Genomic DNA, 26,125 nt, shown 5'->3' with positions numbered 1-26,125 from the left:
AGGCAAAAGCAGTAGGAAAAAAGGTGATAATGCCTCTGAACAAATCACTGGTGAGACCCCACCTGGAGGCTGCATCTCAGAAAGGATAGAGAAAGCAGCAGTGCAGAGAAGAGCTACCCAGGGCTTTCTCTGGGGTGAGACTGCTTCTCTTCCCTGCCCCATTTTGTATCACATGTGAGGTGAAGAATGTGTCCCACTGGAGAAAAGGAGACGGGAAGCTTTCCCCTTCATGGCCTGATCAGCAAGTGCAGCACTTCTAAGCCACTCCTGCTTCCATCACCGGTCAAACAGGAGAGAGAGGAGCTGGCAGATGCAGCTGGGAAGCCCTACTCTTCTGCTGACTGAAGTGAGGGAGGGAGATGCCCCCTAGGAGGCTGGAAGAGGTCTGCGTGTGAGGAGAAGGCGGGAGAAGGCTGAAGGACAAGGTTGGGGGTCAGGGCTAGCCTTGGATGGAGGAAGGGGGAGGCAGAGAATTGGTGCAGCCCTCCACCTTCACTTGGCTCCTCTTCCTCATGATGGAGGGCTCCACCCTGGCTGATTCGCTCCAGGCCTTACGCCCCACTCCCCACAATGAACAGTTATGGGGCTACTAAAAATGGTGCCGCATCTGAACTGAGACCTAAGTAACCTAAAAATATATATCTAAGGAAAAGGTGAGGAGGAGTGAAGCAAGTGAATAGCAGAGACATTCAAATACTTCACAAGAAGAAAATCTAATTGGAAAAGAAGCTCTAGAACAAGAGGCCCAAAGGGGGTAGACTCAGGAATCAAATAAAGAAGTTTTTCTTTACAAAATGGGTGGTAAATGCATGGAAAATCTTACCAGTGGATGCAGAAATGGTAACAGAATTCAAGAAAGCCTGGCCCAGAGAATAAGCAATAATGGGGAGTGAGGTGGAAAGCTTGGGACAGGCACAGAAGATCCACAGCAGTGGGGGAAGCAAAGGGGATGACCTGGGATGGGCATAGAGGATTCTCAGTGGTGGAGGAGTGAGGGCTAAACATGGAATAGCACAGAGGATCCTCAGTGGTGGAGGAGCGATGCTCTCCATGATGGTGGAACAAGAAGAGGAAAAGCCTGGGACAGGCACAAAGACTCCTCAGTGGTGGAGGAGCGAGGGCTAAACATGGAATAGCACAGAGGATCCTCAGTGGTGGAGGAGCGATGCTCTCCATGATGGTGGAACAAGAAGAGGTAAAGCCTGGGACAGGCACAAAGACTCCTCAGTGGTGGAGGAGCAAGGGCTAAACATGGAATAGCACAGAGGATCCTCAGTGGGAGGATATGAAGGCCAAAGGATCAAGCCTGGGATAGGCACTGAGTGAATGATAAAGACTGATAACCAAGCAGGATCTGTGGTATTTTGCAGCAGGGACAGAGACTGTATTTCTTATCTTAGTTTCTCTGTTTCCTTCTTGTTTTATAGTGTTTCTCTTGCTGTGTCTGTGCTTTTTTTTCACCCGACTGTATTGATTCTTCTTACCAGATATATATTAACAGGTCTACAGCCTTTCTTTGTCTATTGCATCTGCTGTTCAAGGTGAATATTGACATGTTAACAGTATTTAGCTTCAAATGTCTCAAATTGTGGCATTGGGTGCCCCATGCAAAAATGAGGTGGAAATGCAAAATGAAGTTAGCACCACCAGCAATTAAGCAACACCACTTTCAAGCATCTGACCCCTTGGATCCTAGAGCAGAAGTCCACTGAGGATGAACTTCCGCTTTCCTAAGCCAGGGGGAAGGTAAAGCCCACCCTCCACTGTGCGCCTCTAACTGCTCTCATACCTCTTTCAGTTCCTCTCTCCTGGCTCGGAGATTATACACACTTCTAGGAGTTTCTTTGTGTTCTCTTGGGTTTAGCAGCCTATTCAGTGGAAAGCGTAGCAGCCAGTTAAACAGCTAAGGAATCCTGTGGGCTGTGACACGTAACCCAGCTAGGAACAAGGGGCATTGTGTATGCACAGCTTAAGGAAATGCTTATAGCCAGTAATTAAGATAACAGCTTAGAAGAGAAGTAGTAAAGTAAAACTCTCTCATCTTAACTTAACCCTGACCTTGTTTTTCCCACTGGCAAACACATTTAAACATATGAGCATAGACACACACAGACACACACAAGGCATACAAACACAAGCTAGCATACACAACAATACTACAAAGAAATTCACTCCTGGTTTCATGTTCTGACTCACTGCTCTATTAGGTGCATGAATTTTTCTGCCTTGTACTCACTTTTAGTGTATGATATCCTTTTAGAAAGGCAGTCATACTCCAGATGAAGTCATTCACTTCCAGTGTGTTTAATGGCATTACCCCTTTAAATATCTCTTCCCTTGGTCATTCCTTCCAGACTACAATAACAATACTCTCTTAAATATCTCTTGCCCACATCATTCATTTCCAGGCACTTCAATGGCATTGCCCTTTTATATACCTCTTCTCCACATCACTCATTTCCAGAGATTTCAAAGTTTTGCACCCTTAAATATTTCTTCCTTGCTTCATTCACCCCCATGGACTTTAATGGCATCACCCCTTTAAGTACTGTATCTCTTCCCCAAGTCATTCAACTCTATAGACTTCAGTAATGTTGCCCTTGTAAATATGAGTAGGTCACAAAAATCTCAATATGCTGACTGTTGGCTCAGTAGATTAAGAGATCAATGTCTTTGAGAAGCACATTGGCAGAAAAGGGCAAAAGAAATTATGATACTTGTATGCATACCAATCTTATCATAAGCCATAGTATCGGCTAATAAGTGGTATTGTTGGTGTATCATACTATTTAAGAGTGTAACCCTGAGATACCATCCCATTAACAGAAGAGAATGCTTGTATGGCACTACTGAAAGGTGGTAATTTAAAAAAGGATTTATATGCATAAAACTGGGTTTTATATGTGTAAATGCACTTTACCTATGTAAGTGGACTTTTGAAAATTGCTACAATATTTGCCATTGAATCAATTTTGAAAATTGTACAATAATAAGTTACATTTAAACATGTAAGTGTACAATGCCATGGGACTGGCTGAGATACATCCCAGGATTCTAAGGAAGCTCAGAGAGGTGCTGGCGGATCCGCCGAGGGGCTTGTTCATTAGATCTGTTGAGATGGAGTGATGACACAAAAGCAGAGGCAGAGAGGACGTTATAAACTATTGCTAGGTTAGCCATACCTCAGTGGAGGAAAAATTAATGGAGGCTTTGCCGAAGGAAAGTACAATGTATTATCTACAATCCAGCGAGTTGCAAGATCCAGAGCAACATGGCTTTCACCAGAGAATGTTTCAGATGAATCTGATTGATTTTTTTTTTGATTGGGTGAATAGAGAATTAAATCAAATGCAGGCACTTGATGTGGTTTAAATTGGATTTCAGCAAAGCTTTTGATATGTCCTTCATAAGAGGTTCAAGAAAAAAAAAGAAACCTGGGAGTGGGTCTTAAGGTGGTGCAATGGATTAAAAATTGGTTGACTATAGACAATAGCAGATAGTGGTAAATTGAAATCACTCTGAGGAAAGAAGGGTGGTTAGTGGAGTGCCTCAGGGATTGATTTTGGGAGTGATTTTGTTAAATATCTTTGTGAATGATAGTGCAGGAGATTAGAAGGAAAAATTTGTCTTTTCGCAGATGACACTGAGATATTTACTAGTGGACCTGCCAGAAGGAGTAGAGATAATGAGAAACGATCTAAGAAAGCTTGAGCAGTGGTTGAAGGTTTGGCAGCTAAGATTCAGTGCAAAGAAGTGCATATTCATGCATTTGGGGTGGCCAACTCTGGTCCTGGAGAGCCACAAACAGAACAGATTTTCAGCAGATCCGCAATCAATATGCATGAGTTACATTTTCATGCATTGCCTCCTTTATGTGTAAATCTATATCATGCATATTCATTGTGGAAATCCTGAAAACCTGGCTTGTATGTCGCTCTTGAGGAGTATGTGACGGGAGTGAGAGACTGATGTCCACAGACCAGGAGAGAGACCTTGGGGTGAAAATTTTCTAATGATCTAAAGCACAGCAATGTGACAAAGCAGTGATGAGGGCCAGAGGGATATGGGCTGCATAGAGTCATAACCAGCAGAAAAAAGGAAGTGATAATACCCCTGTACTGGTCATTGGTGAGGACTCACCTGGAGTACTATGTTTACTTCTTGAGACAGTATCTCAAATAGGTTAAGCAGAACTTCCCGAACCTGCCCTGGGGACCCCACAGCCAGTCACATTTTCAGGATATCCACAATGAATATGCATATCTGCATATACTTAGTCTCTATGATATGCAGATTTCTCACAGGACAAGCAGGATGGTAGTCCTCACATATGGGTGACATCACAGGATGGAGCCCAATCACTGAACACTTTTGTCAAAGTTTCCAGAACTTTGACTGGCCCCTACTGGGCATGCCCAGCATGGCACTAACCCTGCAGCCAGCAGGGGTCCCCTCTCAGTCTTCTTTTTTCCACGTAGCAGTAGCCTCGCGGTTAAGGAGCTCTGCAGAAGGAAGGAAATGTCTGAATTGGTTCCCTTCCAATTACAGACCGAACAGAATGATAGAAATCAGATGATGGAGTTGCTACAATTCCTGGATGCTCCCAAGCAAATAACCTCCATCCCTATCCACCAGGTTCTTCTGGATCTCCTCAAGAAGAACTGGGAACATCCTGGCTCCATTGCTCCAGTCCACAGAAAAGCTGACACTACCTATTTGGTGCAGTCAGCGCCGGGTTTTCAGAAACCTGAATTGGATCACCAATCTGTAGTGGTAGAATCTGCACAGAAAAGAGCAAAGAGATCAAAGCCTCACACTTCTTTTCCCCCTGGCAAGGAACAGAAGTTTCTAGATGCCATTGGTCGCTGTCTTCCAAGGATCAATGCTCATCTCCCGAATTGCCGCTTATCAGCTCTATATGACCCAATATAATAGTGTCATTTTTAAGCAGATACAAGATTTGACAGACTCTCTGCCTCAGCAATTTCAAGATCAGCTCCAGACCCTAGTAAAAAGGGTTTTGAGGCAGGCAAGCATGAGATCAGATCATCTTACGATATCTTTGACACTGCTACTAGGGTATCTGCAGCCGCTATTTCGGAAAGGAGATGAGCCTGGCTCAAGTCTTCCGACCTTTGCCCTGAGGTACAAGACAGGTTATCCGACCTACCCTGTGTAGGAGATAATCTGGCGAACAGATTCAATGGACAGTGGCGGAACGTAAGGACCATCATGCGACCCTAAGACAGCTCTCTCTGATGCCTTCTGACTACTCTTCAAAACAGCCCTTCTGAAAGGACTCTAAGAAGTCATTCTTCCACCCGAAGAAGTCCTACCCGCCACCAACCAAATCCCATTCTACGAGACCTTTTCAAAAAGCCCAGTCTCATCAGACACAGAAACAAAAACCGCAAGAAGCTTCTCAACCAGGTCCTGCTTCAGGTTTTTGACTTCTACCTAGAGAGCAGCAGCCAGCTTCCATTACCTCACATACCAGTGGGAGGTCGTCTGTGCCACTTCAACAACATATGGCACTCAATCACCTCAGACCAATGGGTCCTGGGGATAATTGCTCAAGGTTACCATCTGAACTTTCTCTCCATGCCACCGGACTCCCCACCTCTACCGACATGGAGAACATCCAATCACTCCATCCTTCTGGATCAGGAGGTCTCCCTCCTTCTCCAGTCCAAGGCAATAGAACCCATACCCTACTCTCAGCACGGCCTAAGTTTCTATTCCCGGTACTTTCTAATCCCCAAAAAATCGGGAGGCGTTCGTCCTCTTCTGGACCTACGGGCCCTCAACAAGTACCTCCAGCGAGAAAAATTCAAGATGGTAACCTTGGGCTCGCTTCTTCCTCTTCTACAAAGAGGAGACTGGCTCTGCTCTCTGGACCTCCAGGACGCATACACTCATATTGTGATAACTCCATCTCATCGCAAATACCTGAGGTTTTTAGTAGGCCCCAAGCATTATCAGTACCGAGTGCTTCCATTCGGCCTAGCATCTGCGACACGAGTCTTCACAAAATGCCTCGTAGTAGTTGCAGCCTTCCTCAGGACTCAAGGTGTTCACGTCTACCCCTATCTAGATGATTGGTTAATTAGGGCTCCCACTCAACAAGCTGCTCTGTCGTCCCTCAATCTAACCTTACACACTCTAATTTCATTAGGATTTCTCGTCAACTACGACAAATCCTACTTAGTCCCATCTCAAACCTTGTCGTTCATTGGGGCAGACTTGGACATCTTGCAGGCAAAGGCTTTTCTGCCTCAACAGCGAGCTCTCACCCTCATGCCTCTTGCATACCAGCTGCAGTCCCAGCACTCCGCGACTGCACGCCAATTTCTCATCCTCCTGGGACACATGGCGTCCTCAGTTCAGGTCACACCAATGGCCCGTTTGGCCATGAGAGTCATGCAGTGGATTCTAAGGTCTCAATGGACGCATTCAGCCCCTGTCGCCCATTGTCCATGTAACTGACTCACTCCTTCAGTCTCTTGCCTGGTGGAAAAATCAGATCAATCTCCTCCAAGGCTTGCCCTTTCAGGCTCCAAACCCTCAATTAACTCTCACCACCGATGCTTCCAACCTCGGCTGGGGAGCCTATGTGGCCAATCTGCAGACACAAGGATCTTGGTCTCCAGAGGAAGCCAAACACCAAATAAATTTCCTGGAGCTTCGAGCAATCAGATATGCTCTCAGAGCTTTTCAGGATCACCTCTCAAATCAAGTTATCCTGATCCAGATGGACAACCAGGTGGCCATGTGGTACATCAACAAACAGGAAGGCATGGGCTCCTTCCTTCTGTGTCAGGAAGCTGCGCAGATATGGGCGGAAGCTCTCTCCCATTCGATGTACCTCAGGGCCATCTACTTGCCAGGAGTGGACAATGTGTTGGCAGACAAGCTGAGTCGCATCTTTCAACCGCAAGAGTGGTCTCTCAACCCCTCAGTAGCGAACTTCATCTTCCAACAATGGGGATATCCTCAGATAGACCTCTTTGCGTCTCCTCAAAACCGCAAAGTAGAGAACTTCTGCTCTCTCATTCACAGCAAACACTCTCAGCCCAGAGACGCATTCTCCCTCTTGTGGGCAACCGGTCTACTTTTTGGATTTCCTTCACTGCCTCTTCTCTCAAAGACTCTCGTGAAGTTACGTCAGGATAAGGGAACCATGATCCTGATAGCACCTCACTGGCCACGCCAAGTGTGGTTTCCAATACTTCAGGATCTCTCCATTCGCAGGCACATTCCCTTAGGAAAGGACCCGCTTCTGATCACTCAAAACGGCGGGTGCCTCCGCCACCCCAATCTTCAAGCCTTGTCCCTGATGGCATGGATGTTGAAAGGTTAATCCTTCAGCCACTTAACCTTTCTTACCCAGTTTCCCGTGTCCTGATTGTTTCATGGAAGCCTTCCACGAGAAAATCTTACTCTTACAAATGGAACAGGTTTACGTCATGGTGCTCTTCTCAGTCCCTTGACCCCTTTACCTGTCAATCACAAAGTTTTTGGACTACCTCTGGTACTTATCAGAGTCAGGTCTCAAAACTTCTTCCATCAGAATGCATGTCAATGCGGTAGCCACCTTCCATAAAGGTGTCGGGGATGTACCCACATCAGTACAACCCCTTGTAACACGTTTTCTGAAGGGCTTGCTTCACCTCAAGCCTCCACTGCGTCCTCCGGTCCCTTCTTGCGACCTCAATCCGGTTTTGGGTAAGCTCATGAAACCACCATTCGAGCCTCTTCAATCCTGTGATCTTCGCTATCTCACATGGAAAGTGATTTTCCTTCTGGCAATCACTTTGGCTTGCAGAGTTAGTGAATTACAGGCTCCAGTTGTTATGGCTATGGCTGTTGTGCAACCGCCTCACCACCAGGGGTCCTTCTAGAGCAGGCTCTCCTGACGGGCCCTGTCCATCTTCCTTGTTCACTCTATGTTCTGGACTGCCCTTTATAACCCTGCCTGGCAGGTCTCTCGGTGCTTCGGCATCGAGCTCGCCTGGGCTCCCTTCTCTAGCCTTCCTTGCTTTGCTGTGCATGTGGTCTTTGGGCCCTGCTTTGCCTTGCGCTGTGTGTGGCCTTCGGGCCTTCTACCCTGCTTTGCCTTGCCTTGCGCTGTGTGTGGCCTTCGGGCCTGCTACCCTGCTTTGCCTTGCCTTGCGCTGTGTGTGGCCTTCGGGCCTTCTACCCTGCTTGCCTTGCCTTGCGCTGTGTGGGGCCTTCGGGCCTTCTACCCTGCTTGCCTTGCCTTGCGCTGTGTGTGGCCTTCAGGCCTTCTACCCTGCTTTGCCTTGTCTTGCGCTGTGTGCAGCCTTCGGGCTCTCTGCCTTGCCATGTGTGTGTGTGTGGCCTTCGGGCCATCTGCCCTGCCGTATGTGTGTGGCCTTCGGGCCCTCTGCCCTGCTGTGAGTGTGTGGCCTTCGGGCTCCCAGCCCTGCTGTATGTGTGTGGCCTTCAGGCCCTCTGCCCTGCCGTGTGTGTGTGGCCTTCAGGCCCTCTGCCCTGCCATGTGAGTGAGGCCTTCGGGCCCTTTGCTCTGCCGTGTGAGTGAGGCCTTCGGGTCCGCTGTCCTACTGTGTGCGTGTGTGGCCTTCGGGCCCTCTGCCTTACTACTAGGTACCTTTGACCCAGCCTGGACTCTGACACTGTTCCCTGCCGCCTGCCCTGACCCAGCCTGGACTCTGACACTGTTGGCTGCCACCTGCCCTGTCCCAGCCTGGACTCTGACACTGTTGCCTGTCGCCTGCCCTGACCCAGCCTGGAATTTGACACTGCTTCCAGCCTTACTCTGCTCCACTGTCATCATCATTTATTTATTTATTTAAATTAATTTATATACCGGAGGTTCCTGTATAATATACATATCACCCCGGTTCACAAAGAACAGTAACTATCGCTACAAATAGCGGTTTACATAGAACAGAATAAAAGAAGTTTTACATTGAACAAAAACAAAGTAATAAGTTTTACATTGAAGTCAGCATGTGTAAATTTCTGATTAACAAAGGAAGAAAAAAATAGATCTGAATAACTCGTTGTGGGCTTGAAAAGACTTTTCTTCGTGTTCTTGGCTCTAGGGGAAAGCTTGTTTGAAAAGCCAAGTCTTAAGTTTCCCTTTAAATGTAGAGTGGCATGGTTCTAAACGAAGGTCTGGAGGGAGCGAGTTCCAAAGTGAAGGGCCTGCTGTGGATAATGCACGTTTCCTCAGAACGGATTTCACAGGTTGTGTGATTAGTCTGTTCTGAAGAGACTTTCCAGCCATCCCTATCTCTCTCTACCTGGAGTCACTCCAGAAGGTGGTGTTCACAACACCAGAACACAGCCCAAGCGTAACACCAGTTACCTATCCGCCTTACACTAAACTTCTGCAGGACCGGGCAGTACTCCGCACTCACTCTAAATTTTGCCTAAGGTAGTTTTGAACTTTCATCTCAATCAATCCATTATACTACTTACCTTTTTTTCCCATGCCCCATTCCAATCCAGAAGAGCAGGCTCTGCATACCCTTGACTGCAAACAGGCTCTAGCGTTCTACCTAGACCATACAGCTGCCCACAGGAAAAGCACTCAATTGTTTGTCTCTTTCCATCCTTTCAAATTGGGGCAGCCTGTGGGTAAACAGACTCCTCCTAATTGGCGGACTGCATATCCTTTTGCTATCAGCAAGCGGGCATTCAACTTCAAGACCGTGTTAAAGCACACTCCATGAGGGCCATGGCGACTTCAGTAGCACACCTACGATCGGTGCCGCTTCCTGACATTTGCAGGGCTGCCACCTGGAGTTCTCTCCATACTTTTACAGCCCACTATTGCTTGGACAAAGCTGGAAGACAAGATTCCATTTTCGGCCAATCTGTCCTGCGTAACATAAGAACATAAGAAAATGCCATACTGGGTCAGACCAAGGGTCCATCAAGCCCAGCATCCTGTTTCCAACAGTGGCCAATCCAGGCCATAAGAACCTGGAAAGTACCCAAAAGCTAAGTCTATTCCATGTTACCATTGCTAATGGCAGTGGCTATTCTCTAAGTGAACTTAATAGCAGGTAATGGACTTCTCCTCCAAAAACTTATCCAATCCTTTTTTAAACACAGCTATACTAACTGCACTAACCACATCCTCTGGCAACAAATTCCAGAGTTTAATTGTGCGTTGAGTAAAAAAGAACTTTCTCCGATTAGTTTTAAATGTGCCCCATGCTAACTTCATGGAGTGAACCCTAGTCTTTCTATTATCCGAAAGAGTAAATAACCGATTCACATCTACCCGTTCTAGACCTCTCATAATTTTAAACATCTCTATCATATCCCCCCTCAGCCGTCTCTTCTCCAAGCTGAAAAGTCCTAACCTCTTTAGTCTTTCCTCATAGGGGAGCTGTTCCATTCCCCTTATCATTTTGGTAGTCCTTCTCTGTACCTTCTCCATCGCAATTATATCTTTTTTGAGATGCGACGACCAGAATTGTACACAGTATTCAAGGTGCGGTGTCACCATGGAGCGATACAGAGGCATTGTGACATTTTCCGTTTTATTCACCATTCCCTTTCTAATAATTCCCAACATTCTGTTTGCTTTTTTGACTGCCGCAGCACACTGTACCGACGATTTCAATGTGTTATCCACTATGACACCTAGATCTCTTTCTTGGGTTGTAGCACCTAATATGGAACCCAACATTGTGTAATTATAGCATGGGTTATTTTTCCCTATATGCATCACCTTGCACTTATCCACATTAAATTTCATCTGCCATTTGGATGCCCAATTTTCCAGTCTCACAAGGTCTTCCTGCAATTTATCACAATCTGCTTGTGATTTAACTACTTTGAACAATTTTGTGTCATCTGCAAATTTGATTATCTCACTCGTCGTATTTCTTTCCAGATCATTTATAAATATATTGAAAAGTAAGGGTCCCAATACAGATCCCTGAGGCACTCCACTGTCCACTCCCTTCCACTGAGAAAATGTTCCATACATGTTCCATGTTCCATGTATGTTCCATGTAAACCGCCTTCCCGGCGATAGTTTTCTCTGTTAATTGTGAACCGGAGTGATATGTATTGTATACAGGAACTTCCGGTATATAAAAACCTAAAAATAATAATAATAATAATAATAAAATTATCCATTTAATCCTACTCTCTGTTTCCTGTCTTTTAGCCAGTTTGCAATCCACATATTCACAACTTGACGTACCAACACCCTTCCGCCTGCCTGTTAGGGTTCAGGATGCCCTCGGCCAAATTCCACCCCAGTTGTTGTGCCTGTTGCACGTCTTGGGTACATTTGGTGCATACTCGGACATCCTCAGCTTGGTACTCACCCATATGTGAGGACTACCATTCTGCTTGTCCTGTGAGAAAGCAAATGTTGCTTACCTGTAACAGGTGTTCTCACAGGACAGCAGGATGTTAGTCCTCACGAAACCCGCCCGCCACCCTGTGGTGTTGGGTTTGTAACGTTTTCTTATTTTATTTTTTGGCACTACCTGTAGCTTTTAAACAAGACTGAAGGGGGACCCCCACTGGCTGCAGGGTTAGTAGGGCATGCTCAGTAGGGGCCAGTCAAAGTTCTAGAAACTTTGACAAAAGTGTTCCGTGATTGGGCTCCATCCTGTGATGTCACCCATATGTGAGGACTAACATCCTGCTATCCTGTGAGAACACCTGTTATAGGTAAGCAACATTTGCTTTATTTTATGAATATTCATTATGGATATCCTGAAAACCAGACTGGCTGTAGAGTCCCCAGGACAGGTTTGGGAAGCCCTGAGTGAGAAGCGGATAAGAGAAAGGTAACCAAAATGGTGTAGGGGTCTGCAGCAAACGATATATGAGAGGACACTTGAGGACCTGGAGAAGAGAAAAGATGGTGGGATATGATGCATACTTTGAAATAGTTGAAAGATATCAATAATGCATTAGAATCAAACTTGTTCCAATACAAAGAAAACTGTAGAACCAGGGGCAATGATATCAAGCTCCAAAGGGGTAGACCCAAAAACAACATTAAGGAAGTATTTTTTCACAGAAATGATGGTGGAAGCTTGGAACTCCTTTCAGAAGAGATGGCAAAGACAAGAACGGTAAGAGAATTCAAAATGGTATGGAATAAACACAGAGGATGGAAATTGAGAACAGAACCTGTAATAACTCTTGGTATAATTTTTCTGCACGGAGTGGCAGTTACAACCCTAAGCATTTGCTGGTCTTTATCTTCCGTCATTTAGTATGTCAGCTGGAATGATCCAACCAAATGTTAAACCTGTGTATGCTGACACTTGTAAAAAGTAAGATACACCAACAATTGCTATTCTCTTATTATACAGGTGGATTACAATAGATATTCTAGTTTTAGTCTAAAATAATGTGGTGCAGGGCAATATTCTCCTGGGTGGATCCATCTGTCTGTTCTTTGTGCCTATGGCTCTATGAAAGATTTGGAAGCACGAGTGTTACTGGATGCAACTGCAGCACTGGTACCTTGCCATGTCACCATCAGCTTCTCACCCACACCCATCAAGGAGAAGGTGTGCTTTCATGGTTAGGGCACAGAGAGGGCAATAATGAAAACCTTGTCTGAGGGTAAAATGGCATTTTGCCCATGAAAAGCAGGGCTCAACAATGTTCCTGATTTTATCTGTGGACTGAAGTGATACCAGGAGTGGAGAGAGGGTAGGGATTGGATCAATGTGCAGTTTTGATTATACAAAAGTATGTTTATTTTTTTGATGGAAAAATTACCCACAGAGAATGCAGGCACAACTTTTTGTGTAGATTTTTCCTTAGGCAATAATAAAAGCAAAACTACCCGTGAAGTTTTACTTTTATTACTGTGGCAAACCCTGTAGATTAAACCTATCTGTGGGATTTCCAAACCTTTTGTACCGTTAAAAAGTTAATTGATCAAGAAACCTGAATAAGTTTCCAAAGGATATAGTGATAGGCAGTTGTAGGAAAATGCAGTTAGGCTAGAGAGAAAAGCATTGATCTAGGAACGTAAGATGAACACCAGATTTGGAGATTAGGAAATTTTTTCTTTTGAGTGAGCTGCAGAATTGTCTATAGGTGTGTGGCGGTTGTCTTTTTAGGTATTCTTGATGGTAAGAACTCTTAAGTAGTGGAACACTTTTTATTCCTGCGCATTTGTCCGTCTGTGGCCTTTTACAATTGCTCATGTGCAGAAACGTATCCGCATACCTTTTCTGAGGCGGCAAGTTGTGCTTGTAAGTTTAGCAGGCAGACACATGCACCACACATAACACACCACACCACATACCACACACACCACTCACACGTACTCTGGTGCAGACATGTGCAGGCCCAATGTAAGGAGCACCTTGGGAAATTGTGTGTGGGGTACACCTTTCCAGTCTAGCCTAGTGTGTGAGAGTTGTCAGACTGCTGGAAGAAGGCAGCTGCACTTCATGGATGTTTAGTCTTCTTTCAGCATAATCAATTATGTAACGAATGCTGAGATGTGTGATCTCCATACTCCACGCATAAATCTATCATCTTCTTATCACTTGTTTATAGCTGGAAAACCAATCTTACTTCCCATATGCATGAAAATTATTTATATCATCATTATTATCTATTTACCCCTTGGGATCCTGCCAAGTACTTGTGACCTGGATTAGCCACTGTTGGAAACAGGATACTAGGCTTGATGGACCTTTGATCTGACCCAGTAAAGCAAGTCTTATGTTCTTATTGCTTATGTCCTAACCCCCCAAACTGTATTGACTTGTGAACCCTTTAAGCAGTCCTGTCCACTGCCATGCAGAGGGCCTGGGTTCGATTCTTAGGGCTGATATTCTGCTCCATGGATTGGCTGGGGCTAGGGATGCTGTGGAGGTAGCACTCACAACCTCTGGGTCAGGGCAGGGGGTGTGGTGAAAGTCCCAGACGTTACACAGTGGTGAAAGCTAGTGGCTGGACATGATTGTAGGGTTCTGAAAGGGACTGCTCAAGGTGACTTGGGAGGGAAAGTAAATGGGAAAATTCCTGGGTAGTTCTAAATCAGGTTCATTATGCTGGATCCTAGTTCCAGCTCTGACTGAATTGGAAGCCTGAAGGTGCAGGAGGAAAACAGCTGGGTAACAGAAACCTGCAATGAAAAGGGACTTGAATATCCCAAGCGCCAGCAAACTGTCAGTGTGGACAAGCACAGATTAGATTTCATAGGCCACCTTTGGAGCTCCTGGTCAGGAGCTTAATGTAATATCTGGGGCAGGGTCCCAGTGTCAACAGTGAATCATCATTACCTTATAAAAGATAAGCTCCATCATGTGCCCGATGAGCAAACCTGTTCACCTTTCTTGTATGTCCAACTGTAGGCACTGACCATGTTTCTGAAAGTGTATTGCATCTGCCACAAGACAAATGTTTCTTCTTCATAGTATGTCAGTGCTTCTGATTTCCTCAGCAACTTTATGGGATCAGGTTAGAGGTATTCAGGTAATGCTCAAGATCCTTAGTTTATATATGAAGACTCTTCTTGCCATTAATCAAAAATCATGAGAATTAATTGAAGGGATTATTTGTGTGAATTCATTAGTAAAATCACATTACAGATAATAGTAGTTTTAATGAGTGCAGAAACCTTTTCTAAAAGCCCATTGCTCTACCTCCTGTCACAATGCAGCCTCCTTGGGGGAGAAAGGGATAGGAGAGAGGCCATTTCCCTGCCTTTTATTACTGTGGTGTCTCTGGAAAAGACGGGAATAGGAGAGAAGCCCAGAGCCCTTCCTCCTGCCACACTGTGGCTTCTGTAGGAGAGACTCCCTTATCCTATCTTCTGTTATACGGCAGCCTCTCTGGGCAGACAGGGATAGGAGAGAACCCATTGCTCTACTTTGACACACCACAACTTCTCTGGAAGGTGGGGGTGGGGGGAAGAAGAGAGCCCATAATTCTATGTTATCTTATACTGTGGTCTCTCTGTGAGAGGCTGGGAAAGGAGAGAGCCCATTGCTCTACCTCTAATGACAGCATGGCCTCTCAGAGAGGCAGGGATGGGAGGGAGAGAGACCACTGCTCTACTTCTTGTGACATTGTGGATTCTCTGGAAGAGAGGGGGAATAGGAGAGGCTGTACCTTTTGTGAATCTGCAGTCTTTCTGGGAGAAAGGGATAGAAGAGAGCACATCTCTGTATCTCATGTCACAATAGGTGAGAGGGAAGGTGTAACACTGCTATTGATTCTATCTTCCTCCTTCCTGCTTCCTCCTGTCACAGGCTTCCCTGACACTGTTTTTGGGTGGAGAATACCTTGGCACATTCTTTTCCCAATTCCAGAGCAGGGTGGGGGTCAGTAGTGATTTGTCCCCTTCATCATAAGTGTCATGATATCTGAGTGACAAACAGGCGTAGTCCTGTGAAAATGAGAGGCCAGTCACGTTTCTAGGCTCTGCATTGCTTGGATGTGTGAGAAGCAGAGAAATATAAGAGAGAGGAAGAGAAAATATCTTGATGGCAGCATGAGCGAGGATTAATTAAAAGGCTCCTCTATCTATGGAGCAATCAGTTACAGATCCCTCTCAATCATGTATATATAGCAATTGATTACAGATTCCCCCAATTCTGCACCTATAGTGATCAAGTATGGATCTCCCTGATGCTGTGTCTCTAGATTGCCCAGATCCTGCATCTATGGAATGACTATGAATCACTGATCTCCCAGATCTAGTGTTTATGGCATAACTAATTATAGATCCCCAATATTTATAGAGCAATCATTTAAATATCTCCAGGTCCTGCATTTATAGAGTGATCATTTACAGAGCCTCCTACATTTTTAGAGTGATTAGTAACAGGTCTGCAGGTCCTGCATTTATAGAATGATTATGATTAGAGAATCTCCTAGATCACGTGTCTATAGAAAGATTGATTTACCAACTGCTGGTGCACGCCAAGAAGGACACTCAATATACCAAATATTGAGCAAAGGTAATTGCTCTGTAGCTTCAGGATCTGGGGATCTTTAACTGATCATGCATTTCCAGGCCTTGTGGCTATAGGACAATCAATTACAGATTTCCTTGATCCTGAATCTATGGGACAATCGGTTATAGGCCACAGATATGGTCTGTATGGAGTGATTGGTTCCAAAGCTCTCTGATCCTGCCTCTTTAGACTGATTAGTTACAGGTCATCCTGTGTTTATAGAGAGATCAGTTACAGATAAACTTGATCCTGTATCTATAGAACTTTTGCCTACAGATACCCCTGATCCTGGGTCTATAAAATGATTGCTTACAGATCCCTAGATCTATCCTAATTCCTTTAGGAGTTGATATTCATAAACCCCACTGCCTGGGTAAATGTAACTGGTTATCTTTACATGGATTTTCAGACAGACTTACCTGGCTATTTGTGTGGCTGTATACTTGGCTATCAAGCTTTGGAATCTCATTTCAAAGGATGTGATCATGGTTTCCAGCAAGGTGACCAGTGGGGATTAAAAGAGAATTGGACAAGTTTTTGGAGGAAAGTCCATAACACATTATTAGCCAGGTAGACCAAAGAAAGCTATTGCTTTCCCTGGGAGTGAGTAACAGAAATTTGATCAACTTTAAGGGATCTGCCAGGTACTTGTGACCTGATTGGCCATTTTTGGAGACAAGATACTGGGCTTGATTGCATCAAGCATAGCAATTCTTAAGTAAATCTACCTACTCAAAAATCGGGCCAACTAGATGGGTCTTGCGCTTCTTATCCACTAGCAGAGACTATGTTTAGAAACAATGCTCATCAGAGAGGGTGGGGACTCAGTCGAATAGTCTGCCAGAGCTCATGATGAATAGCTGTGTGGTGCACAGGAGGACCTGAAGGCCAATGCCACAAGATCAGCGCAGGAGCTCAGCCCCCTCATCTTCTCAGGAGCGAGTGCTGTGCCACAAGATCAGCGCAGGAGCTCAGCCCCCTCATCTTCTCAGGAGCGAGTGCTGTGTCACTCCTCAGAACTTCCAAGAGGCAGCTCCCCCAGCTGTAAGCAGGTGGCTGATGTGGAAGCTTATGCAATGTTTTCCTGAATGAGAAGAAAACTGGTTTTGTGAAATCTCTGGCAGTGTGCCTTGGTTTTTGTTATATTACCTGTGGGTTACAGCAGATAGGATTGAATCTCTCAGATGACATGAAACGGCAGGATTATTCTAAGAGCTTGTATGCTTCCTGCACACACTCAATGTATTACAGACCTTTGCAGACTCAGGTTGCAGTCCCAGCACTGCCACCAACCTCACTGTGTGTGAGCTAGTGCTAAGAGCACAGAGCTGTGTCACCCACAATCCCACAAGTGTTAACACCACTCCCAGTATATGGGGACCCTTGAGCTGAGAGCTCTGGCTTTATAGAGAGGGGATGTACCTGCAGCACTTCTACAACGTAGAGAAACACAAGACCTGATGAAAGCCGGCCTTCTAGAGCCTGGCCAATAAGGGAAGTCTCCTGCAAACTGGAGCTACAGAATCTTTCAACTTCCAGACCACACAGAAGAGAGCTGCAAGGCATTTAATTTACCATGCCTGTATATGCAGTGTGACTGCAGTATGTATGTGCACTCTGTATACAGCAGGGAGGCAGGTGGACAATACGTGCCACATGCTCTTTCCCTCCAATGACCCAGCCTCGCCCACTTTTTCTGGTGGATAAAGGCGCACACACTGTAAAGAGCACGGGTGGATGCAGGGAAATGCACATTTGCCTGCAGAACAACTTGTGAATGTTGCTCCATAGATCCATTATGAGTTCAGCATGTATGCACATTGTGTACTGTATTGGCGCAATGCTTGAACTGCTCGTATTGGTGCACACTTAGCAAGTACTTCTTACACACAGTGTTTGACCAGTAATCCATGCACAACTAGGTAGGCAGATTTGCTTTGATTATTGACTCAGTAAAAAGTACCCCCAGAGATCTGTGCCTGCTTTTTCTACAGGTACTGTTTCCAGGCAAAACAGTGCATGTAGTTTTAAAAATCTTAAACTAGGCAAAGTGTTCCCTTGGCCGATGGAATTGCCTCCACAATATGAGGGTAAAAGTCTGCACATTATTGAAAATTGTATGTACATTTATCTGCGTAAAGAGTGGGCAGTTTTCAAAAGGATCATTTTCACAGCTAATATAGGGCCTCATTTTCTAAAGTATCGCAGGCCTGCGGTACTTTAGAAAAATGCGGTAATGAGGGGCGGGGGGCGGTCCTGCACTAGCCGGCAGTGATTGCACCTCCGCGTGCGATTGCTGCCGGCATCGCGCCCAATAAGTACACCATAGAAGGTGTAGTTATTGGGCGCGAAATAGGCAGCGAAATGCCCCTTACCTTTTCGCTGTCCGCGCCGTCCTCGCAGAGTCGGCCCCGGTGACGCCCTGACTCCTCCTCTTCCAGGGCCGACTCCGCCCCAATGTAGGTAGCGCTGTTAGCGCAAGCCTGCGATAGCCTTAGAAAATAAGGCCCATAGTGTGGAAATGGCTTTGAAAATTGCTCTCTGTGCAGTGTGAGAACAATATATATGTGTGCAACGTGGGTTAAATATGTGTGTGTGCAACCTGTAAACACTATGGGGGTAATTTTTCAACGTTGCACAGGGCCATCCTTGGGGAGGGGGGAAACAAATAGTGGAGACTGCCCTGAACCATGCACTTTGGGGGGCCCTGTCAACATTTCCTGTCAGCTTGGGGGTGGAGCCATGCAAATCAGTGTTCCAGGTCCTCGCTGTGGTTGATTTGTCCCGGTCCCTACACTCTCCTAATGCCAGCTCTGACACTGCACATACGTTCGCCAGAAATTATATGCACACTGTATTCAGTACTGGATCAACATTCAGCAGCATTTAACCTGATAACTCACAATATTGACTCACAGATGACTTTTCAATATTTTCTCCCACATATCCAGCCAAAGTTGATGGATAACTCATTATGTGATTAAAATTTAGCCAGATTATGTAGGGGTTTTCCAAGGTGGAATTAAATTATCTGGATAAATTATTCAACTAACTCTAGTTGTGCCATACAGTAGTCCTAAAGATAGTGAGCTATATTCAACTAGTACTTAAGCCCATCCACAGATGGCAAAAGCTGTGCGCCACCTTCCCATTCTTCATGTTGCTCCACCCACTCAGTTCATTTACAATGTGTACCTGCCTCTGATTAGTGCACACACCATAGCGCCTCTGCAGTTTCAGGCGTGTCATTGCATTGTTTCCATGGCGGGTCATGCAAAGGAGAGAGAAGCATGAGAGCAGTGGAGCCCATTTGCAGATGTGGGAAAAGTTTCCTTTTTATCTTAAAGGACAATACAGCTGCATCACTGAATATCCTTCCAAAGTTAGCTGGATGAGTTATCTGGCTAACTTTGCAATTAGACAAGTGACTAAATATTACAATATTTATCAGCATGTTGCACATTGTGTAAAGTATGTGTCATATGATTACAGTATGTGTGTTCTCTATATGCAGTATATGTGTGCAGTATGAGTATAATATGTTTATGCACATTGTATATAAGTGTGTGCATGCTGTATTTCAGCACTATATGTAATATGTGTACTATGTAAAATCTGCATTTAAGCAATGTGCGCAATATATATTCAATGTGAATATGGTGTGTATATTCATTCACTGCTTAAAATACACATATAGTATTTATGAGTACTATGCATAGTTTACAATATGAGTAGAGTATGTGTCCCATGTATATAATAATAGTAACATGAACACATGGACTGTGTGCCTATTGTGTACAATATGATATGCAGTGTTCAGTGTGTATCAGATGCACAATATTGTATACATTGTGCAGTGCTTGTTTATTGTATATGTATATGTAGGGTATCTGGTGTGGTATGTGTACAGTATGTGCAGTGTGAAAAATCTTATAGTGCCTAGAGCATAGCATTTAGTATCAGGTCGATGCAATATCAGCACACGTTAAATGGGTGCTCATGATTGAGCATCCGCTCTCTTAACGCTCGCTGATCCACCTGTCCTGGGCACCCAATTCAATATTTAAATGGGCTGCTGTGGTAAAAAGGAGGTTCTAGGGAAAACTGTGTGTTCCTAGCACCTCCTTGGCATCAGGTGCCCAGGAGAGATGGCTGTCAGCGGGTTAGGAAAATGGTTGTTAATTGAGCGTCTGTTTTTCTAACCTGACCGCCGGTGACATTTTTTTTTTTGCTGGTTCTCCTTTTTTTGGTTCCTCCGACTTAATATTGCCACAATATTAAGTAGAAGGAACTACAGAAAAGCAGTATTATCTACTTCTCTGTTTACTTCTCAGACCCCTCAAGAATGAACGCTTGCTCCGGGGTAGGCATTCATTTTTGAGAGTAAAAATGTGTGCGTTTGGTGCAAATGTTTTTTTTTGCATTGGGAGTAATAGCTAATAGACTCATCATCATGAATTTATAGGTGATGAGCGCTATTAGCTATGTGCTGGTTTGGACATGCATTTTGGATGTGGTAATCCCCTTATTGCATGAGGGGTTTTGGACTCGTGTCCAAAACGTGCGTCCAAGCACCTGTAAAGTCATGCGCTCGGCTGAGCGCACTATATTGCATCGGCCTGTATATGAGAAAGTGGGTACATTGTCTGCACATTATCAGCCCAATTTTAAAAGGGTCACGTGCATAAAAATGGGGGATTATGCATGTGGCCAGGCCTGCCGCATGCATTTTCTGAAGGACCCAGCCACATGTATAAACCGTGCTAAGCGCCAAAGTGCCGGGCCTCTCCAAAGGGGCGGGCCAGGGGGCACGGTCTAGATGGGGAGGGGCGGTGCAGGGGATGGGTCAGGACAGCACCATTTGACGCTGTCCTGGCGCTGGCAGCCGGCCAGTGCATGGAGATTACTTCTGTCCCGAGGAGCAGTAAGTAATTGGACAAAAATCAAAGTAAGTAGCTAGGAAGGGGTTAGGCACTAGGGAAAGGGTAGGAAGGTTAGGTAGGGGTATAGGGAAGTTCCCTCCCAGTCCACTCCTTAATTGGAGTGGACTGGGATGGAACTGGGGAAGCCCTATTTCCATCACTGCGCATGACCTTTTAAAATTCCTCCCCTGGGCGCGCACATGCGCGTGCAGCTATCAGATTTTATAACATGCACTCGCTGGCGCGCACGTTATAAAATCAGCACATCCACGTGTGTGTGTCGGGAACTGCGTGCACATGGATGCGCATGCGCTTCTTTTAAACTCAACCCCTATGTGTGGCATAAACAGTTTGCAGCCCTGTACAGTTCAGTATTTATCATACATTCATTGTGCAGTCTACAGTACATACACCATTGGAGTGTCCCAGCTTATACACTGTGTGTGTGCGTGTGTGTCGTCCCCCCCGCAGTAAATATGATGCCGCTGTAGAAAAGTGTACAGTGTGGGTACAGAGTGTGTATAGGTTCTGTTTCTGCATGTCTTACCCAGCCTGTGAAACCCGACGATCCGGTACTGAGAGTCTATTCTCTCTCTCTTTCTCTGACACGCTTACATGTTTGAATCCCTTTGTCCACACTGTTTTAATATATTCCCCTCATCACTCATCTCCAGGCACTGAGCTTACCGACCCCTCCCAGCTTGGCACAGGCACTCAGCAGTAGCCCATCCTCTCGTCTCCTGGCAGCCTCAGTCCCAACATCGCCCAAGACACAGTCACGGACGGCTGGGGAGATGGTGCAATAGCTCTGTTTAACCCTTTCCTTCACTGCAGGTTTTTGAGGCCCATCTAAAATGCTTGGGTCTTGGGTCAGTGCTTATAAGCTTGCAGGGATTCTGGTCTTCTGTGAAGACCCGAGATCTCTGGAGTCCAGATTCTCACCAAAACCTGTCTAAAAATTGCTAAGAAGAAAAAAAAGGAAGAAGGGAAATCACCCAACACCTTTGTGTAAAGGGCAACAAGACCTTCACTTAACCACTTTCATTTAAGGGTAGATTTTCAAATGTATTTAACTGGCTAAGTAAGGAGTTAGCTATCTAGAGCCATCTGAAAATCTACTCTCACTGAGTGGCCAAATATAATATAGCTGCTTGGTTTCCCTAAATAGGTTTCATTTTCACCTCCCCCTCAATTCCCCCATCCTTCAAATTCTGGTTTGATTTGAGGGCAGGAATAGGTTGGGAGATGAAAGTTAGTCTGTAAGGACACATTTTGAGCATTAGCTGCTTAACTGAGCTAGTTTTCTCTGTGCTAGTTATAACTGACTTAAATTTAGCTAGCTTTAAGCCTAGCCAGCTATGTTGTGGCTGAAAATGAACATAATTTAGCTGGCTAAATAGGCTACTCATTGCCAATAGAAAGCACTCATAGTCCTTTTTCATTAAAAAAAAATATGTAATAATAAAAGATTGTGTACCCTGAATTAAAAAAAATAATTTAACTTTCACTGTTTTTAGGCACTTCATGCAACCTGACCTGTGGGTAATAAGTTATCCTCAGCTGTTTCTGTTCTTTCTGTCTCCCTGTATCACAGGCTGCAGTGAATAAACATCTTCTTCAGGTGTTTCTACCCATTCTATCTTACCTCATCATGCTGCAGGGAACAAAAAGTATCCCAAGGTATTTCTGAATCTTCTCTCTCACTGTATCAAAAGGTGCAAGGAATAAAGCTAATTCCAAGGCATCTCTATACTTCTATCTTATGGTATCCATACATCACACCCAAATTTTAATAGAGACTGTTTCCACTCATTTGTATCCCTATTATCATTATTGTATCACATGCTTCAGGAAACAAAGTATCATAGTATCAACAGGTGCAAGACCTATATATCCCTTCTAGCTAACCATAACACAAGGTTTGGGGAGTAAACATGATTCCCAGAAAAATCCCTTCTATCTCACTATATCATATGCTTCAGAGAATACAAAGCATCCCCATATATTTCTATCCCTTCTATGTCACTGTATCACACAGTGCAGGGAATAAAGATCATCTCCAGGCATATCTATCCCTTCTATGTCACTGTATCACACAGTGCAGGGAATAAAGATCATCTCCAGGCATTTCTATCCCTTCTAAGTCACTGTATCACACAGTGCAGGGAATAAAGATCACCCCCAGGCATATCTATCCCTTCTATGTCACTGTATCACACAGTGCAGGGAATAAAGATCACCCCCAGGTATTTCTATCCCTTCTATTTCACTGTATCACACAGTGCAGGGAATAAAGATCATCTCCAGGCATATCTATCCCTTTTATGTCACTGTATCACACAGTGCAGGGAATAAAGATCACCCCCAGGCATATCTATCCCTTCTATGTCACTGTATCACACAGTGCAGGGAATAAAGATCACCCCCAGGCATATCTATCCCTTCTATGTCACTGTATCACACAGTGCAGGGAATAAAGATCACCCCCAGGCATTCCATCCCTTCTATATCACTGTATCACACGGTGCAGGGAATAAAGATCACCCCCAGGCATTCCATACCTTCTATATCACTGTATCACACATCGCAGGGAATAAAGATCACCCCCAGGCATTTCTATCCCTTCTATCTCACTGTATCACACAGTGCAGGGAATAAAGATCATCTCCAGGCATATCTATCCCTTCTATGTCACTGTATCACACAGTGCAGGGAATAAAGATCACCCCCAGGCATAAATGTTTGTTTTTTATATGTTTTTATCAGTTTTATTCATTTTTATATTTTTAATGTCATTTATTGTATGTTTTAGCCCCTGATGCAGCCCTACTGAAAGAGGACCAAACTCGGCTGGAGTCGTGCTCTATTGCGCATATTTGCACACAATAAACCTCTACAAGATCGGACATTTGGTTGCTTATTGTGTACTGTTGCTCTCACTGTATCACACAGTGCAGGGAATAAAGATCATCTCCAGGCATATCTATCCCTTCTAGCTCACGGTATCACATGGTGCAGGGAATAAAGATCACCCCCAGGTATTTCTATCCCTTCTATGTCACTGTATCACATGGTGCAGAGAATAAAGATCATCCTCAGTTATTTCTAACCCTTCTATCTCACTGTATCACATGGTGCAGGAAATAAAGATCACCCCCATGTATTTCTACCCCTTCTATATCATTGCATCACATGGTGCAGGGAATAAAGATCACACCCAGGTATTTCTATCCCTTCTATCTCAGTGATCACATGGTGCAGGAAATAAAGATCACACCCAGGTATTTCTATCCCTTCTTTCTCACTGTATCACATGGTGCAGGGAATAAAGATCATCCCCAGGCATTTCTAACCCTTCTATCTCACTGTATCACACAATGCAGGAAATGAAGACCACCCCCAGGCATTTCTAACCTTCTAGCTCACTGTATCACACGGTGCAGGGAATAAAGATCATCCCCAGGCATTCCATCCCTTCTATATCACTGCATTATTTGGTGCAGGGAATAAAGATCACCCCCAGGCATTTCTATCCCTTCTATCGCACTGTATCGCACGGTGCAGCGAATAAAGATCACCCCCAGGCATTCCATCCCTTCTATATCACTGTATTATTTGGTGCAGGGAATAAAAATCACAGCCAGGTATTTCTATCCCTTCTTTCTCACTGTATCACATGGTGCAGGGAATAAAGATCACTCCTATCCCTTCTATCTCACTGAATCACAGTGCAGGGAATAAAGATCACCCCCAGGCATTTCTATCCCATCTATCTCACTGTATCACACAGTGCATGGAATAAAGATCATCTCCAGGCATATCTATCCCTTCTATATCACTGTATCACATGGTGCAGGGAATAAAGATCACCCCCAGGCATTCCATACCTTCTATATCACTGTATCACACATCGCAGGGAATAAAGATCACCCCCAGGCATTCCATCCCTTCTATATCACTGTATCACACGGTGCAGGGAATAAAGATCACCCCCAGGCATTTCTATCCCTTCTATATCACTGTATCACATGGTGTAGGGAATAAAGATTACTCCCAGGCATTTCTATCCCTTCTGTCTCACTGTATCACGTGGTGCAGGGAATAAAGATCACCCCCAGGCATTTTTATCTCTTCTATCGCACTGTATCACATGGTGCAGGAAATAAAAGCCATCCCCACATGTTTTTAATCCCTTCTTTCATTATATCATGCAGGGAATAAAATCTATTCCCCGGTATTTTTCTCCCATAGATCTCGCGTAGCAGAAAGGGAGACTGTCACTATGACAGAGAAGCTGCCTCACTAAAACCAGGAGACTGTTACTGTAAGAGATATACTGTTAACTGAAAATGTTGTCACCTTACCAGGATATATTGCAAGGGATTTGGAACTCAAAAGAAGCACAATTCCTTCTATAGCCACTGTGCAGGGGGGGGGGGGGGGGCAGCGACTGACCTGACAGTGCCAGCATGGATGGAAAGTCCCGACAGTTGTACACCCCCGTGGAATCGGTGGCACAACTCTGCCACAGGTTCTCAAACAGCGTGGATGTGGTGATGACGTTGCCTTCTACCGTGGAAACCCGCCAGTTCTGGTTAAATAGTGTGATTCCCAGGAACACAGAGCCGATGACACCAAAGAAAAATCCAGCAGCCTCTACGATGACAGACATGGCAGGAGAGCAGGGGAGACTGTCAGGATTAGCAGCAGCAGTGGCAGGAGCAGCAGGTGTGAGGAGTGGATCTGAGTAAGGAACTGTTTGAATGGCACAGCAGACAGGCAGGTAAAGGCAGAAAATCCAGTGACGTAAGCTGGACAGTAGCTGTATGAAAGTCCAACCTTTCCTCAGCATAACGGGAATCAGAGAGAAACTATCCCTGAGGGAAGGAGCAATTCCTGCAGAGAGAGCAAGAACTGCCACTGAAAATACAATGGGAATGACAGTCAGAAAGAGAGACTGCTGCTGAGACCCATAGAAACTGTGTTTGAGAGAGGTAGTGAGAGACACCACTGCTGAAATAAAGAGGAACCTGATGGTAACTGCCAGAGTCCAACTTTTCCTCACTAAAACAGGCATCAAAAAGAGAGACTTGGTGAGATGGATTTTGAGAGAAAGAGAGAGAGAGAGAGAGACGTAATGATAGTACAATCCAAACTTTTGTCAGTATAATTGAAAGAAATAAATGACTTGGGGAAGCAGTCTCTGAAAAACAGAGAGAGAATAAGATAGCCTCTGAGATA

At 44.9% G+C, this 26,125-nt stretch overlaps 1 protein-coding gene across 1 annotated transcript in view; it reads right to left on the bottom strand.

The window, feature by feature from the left end:
• CLDN15 (claudin 15) overlaps positions 1 to 25,773 on the bottom strand; it is a 79,643-nt gene extending 53,870 nt beyond the window's left edge. The window contains exon 1 of the mRNA XM_029581680.1: positions 25,340 to 25,773. Coding sequence (XP_029437540.1) covers positions 25,340 to 25,736 — 397 coding nt within the window. The 5' untranslated portion in view covers positions 25,737 to 25,773. The remainder of the gene's footprint in view (positions 1 to 25,339) is intronic.
• Between the last annotated feature and the right edge of the window lie 352 nt (positions 25,774 to 26,125).

The sequence above is a fragment of the Rhinatrema bivittatum genome, chromosome 16 (genome assembly GCF_901001135.1).
Source record: "Rhinatrema bivittatum chromosome 16, aRhiBiv1.1, whole genome shotgun sequence".
Classification (NCBI taxonomy): domain Eukaryota; kingdom Metazoa; phylum Chordata; class Amphibia; order Gymnophiona; family Rhinatrematidae; genus Rhinatrema; species Rhinatrema bivittatum.
Note: the sequence above shows the minus strand (reverse complement) of the source record. Positions and strands in the feature narration are given on the sequence as shown.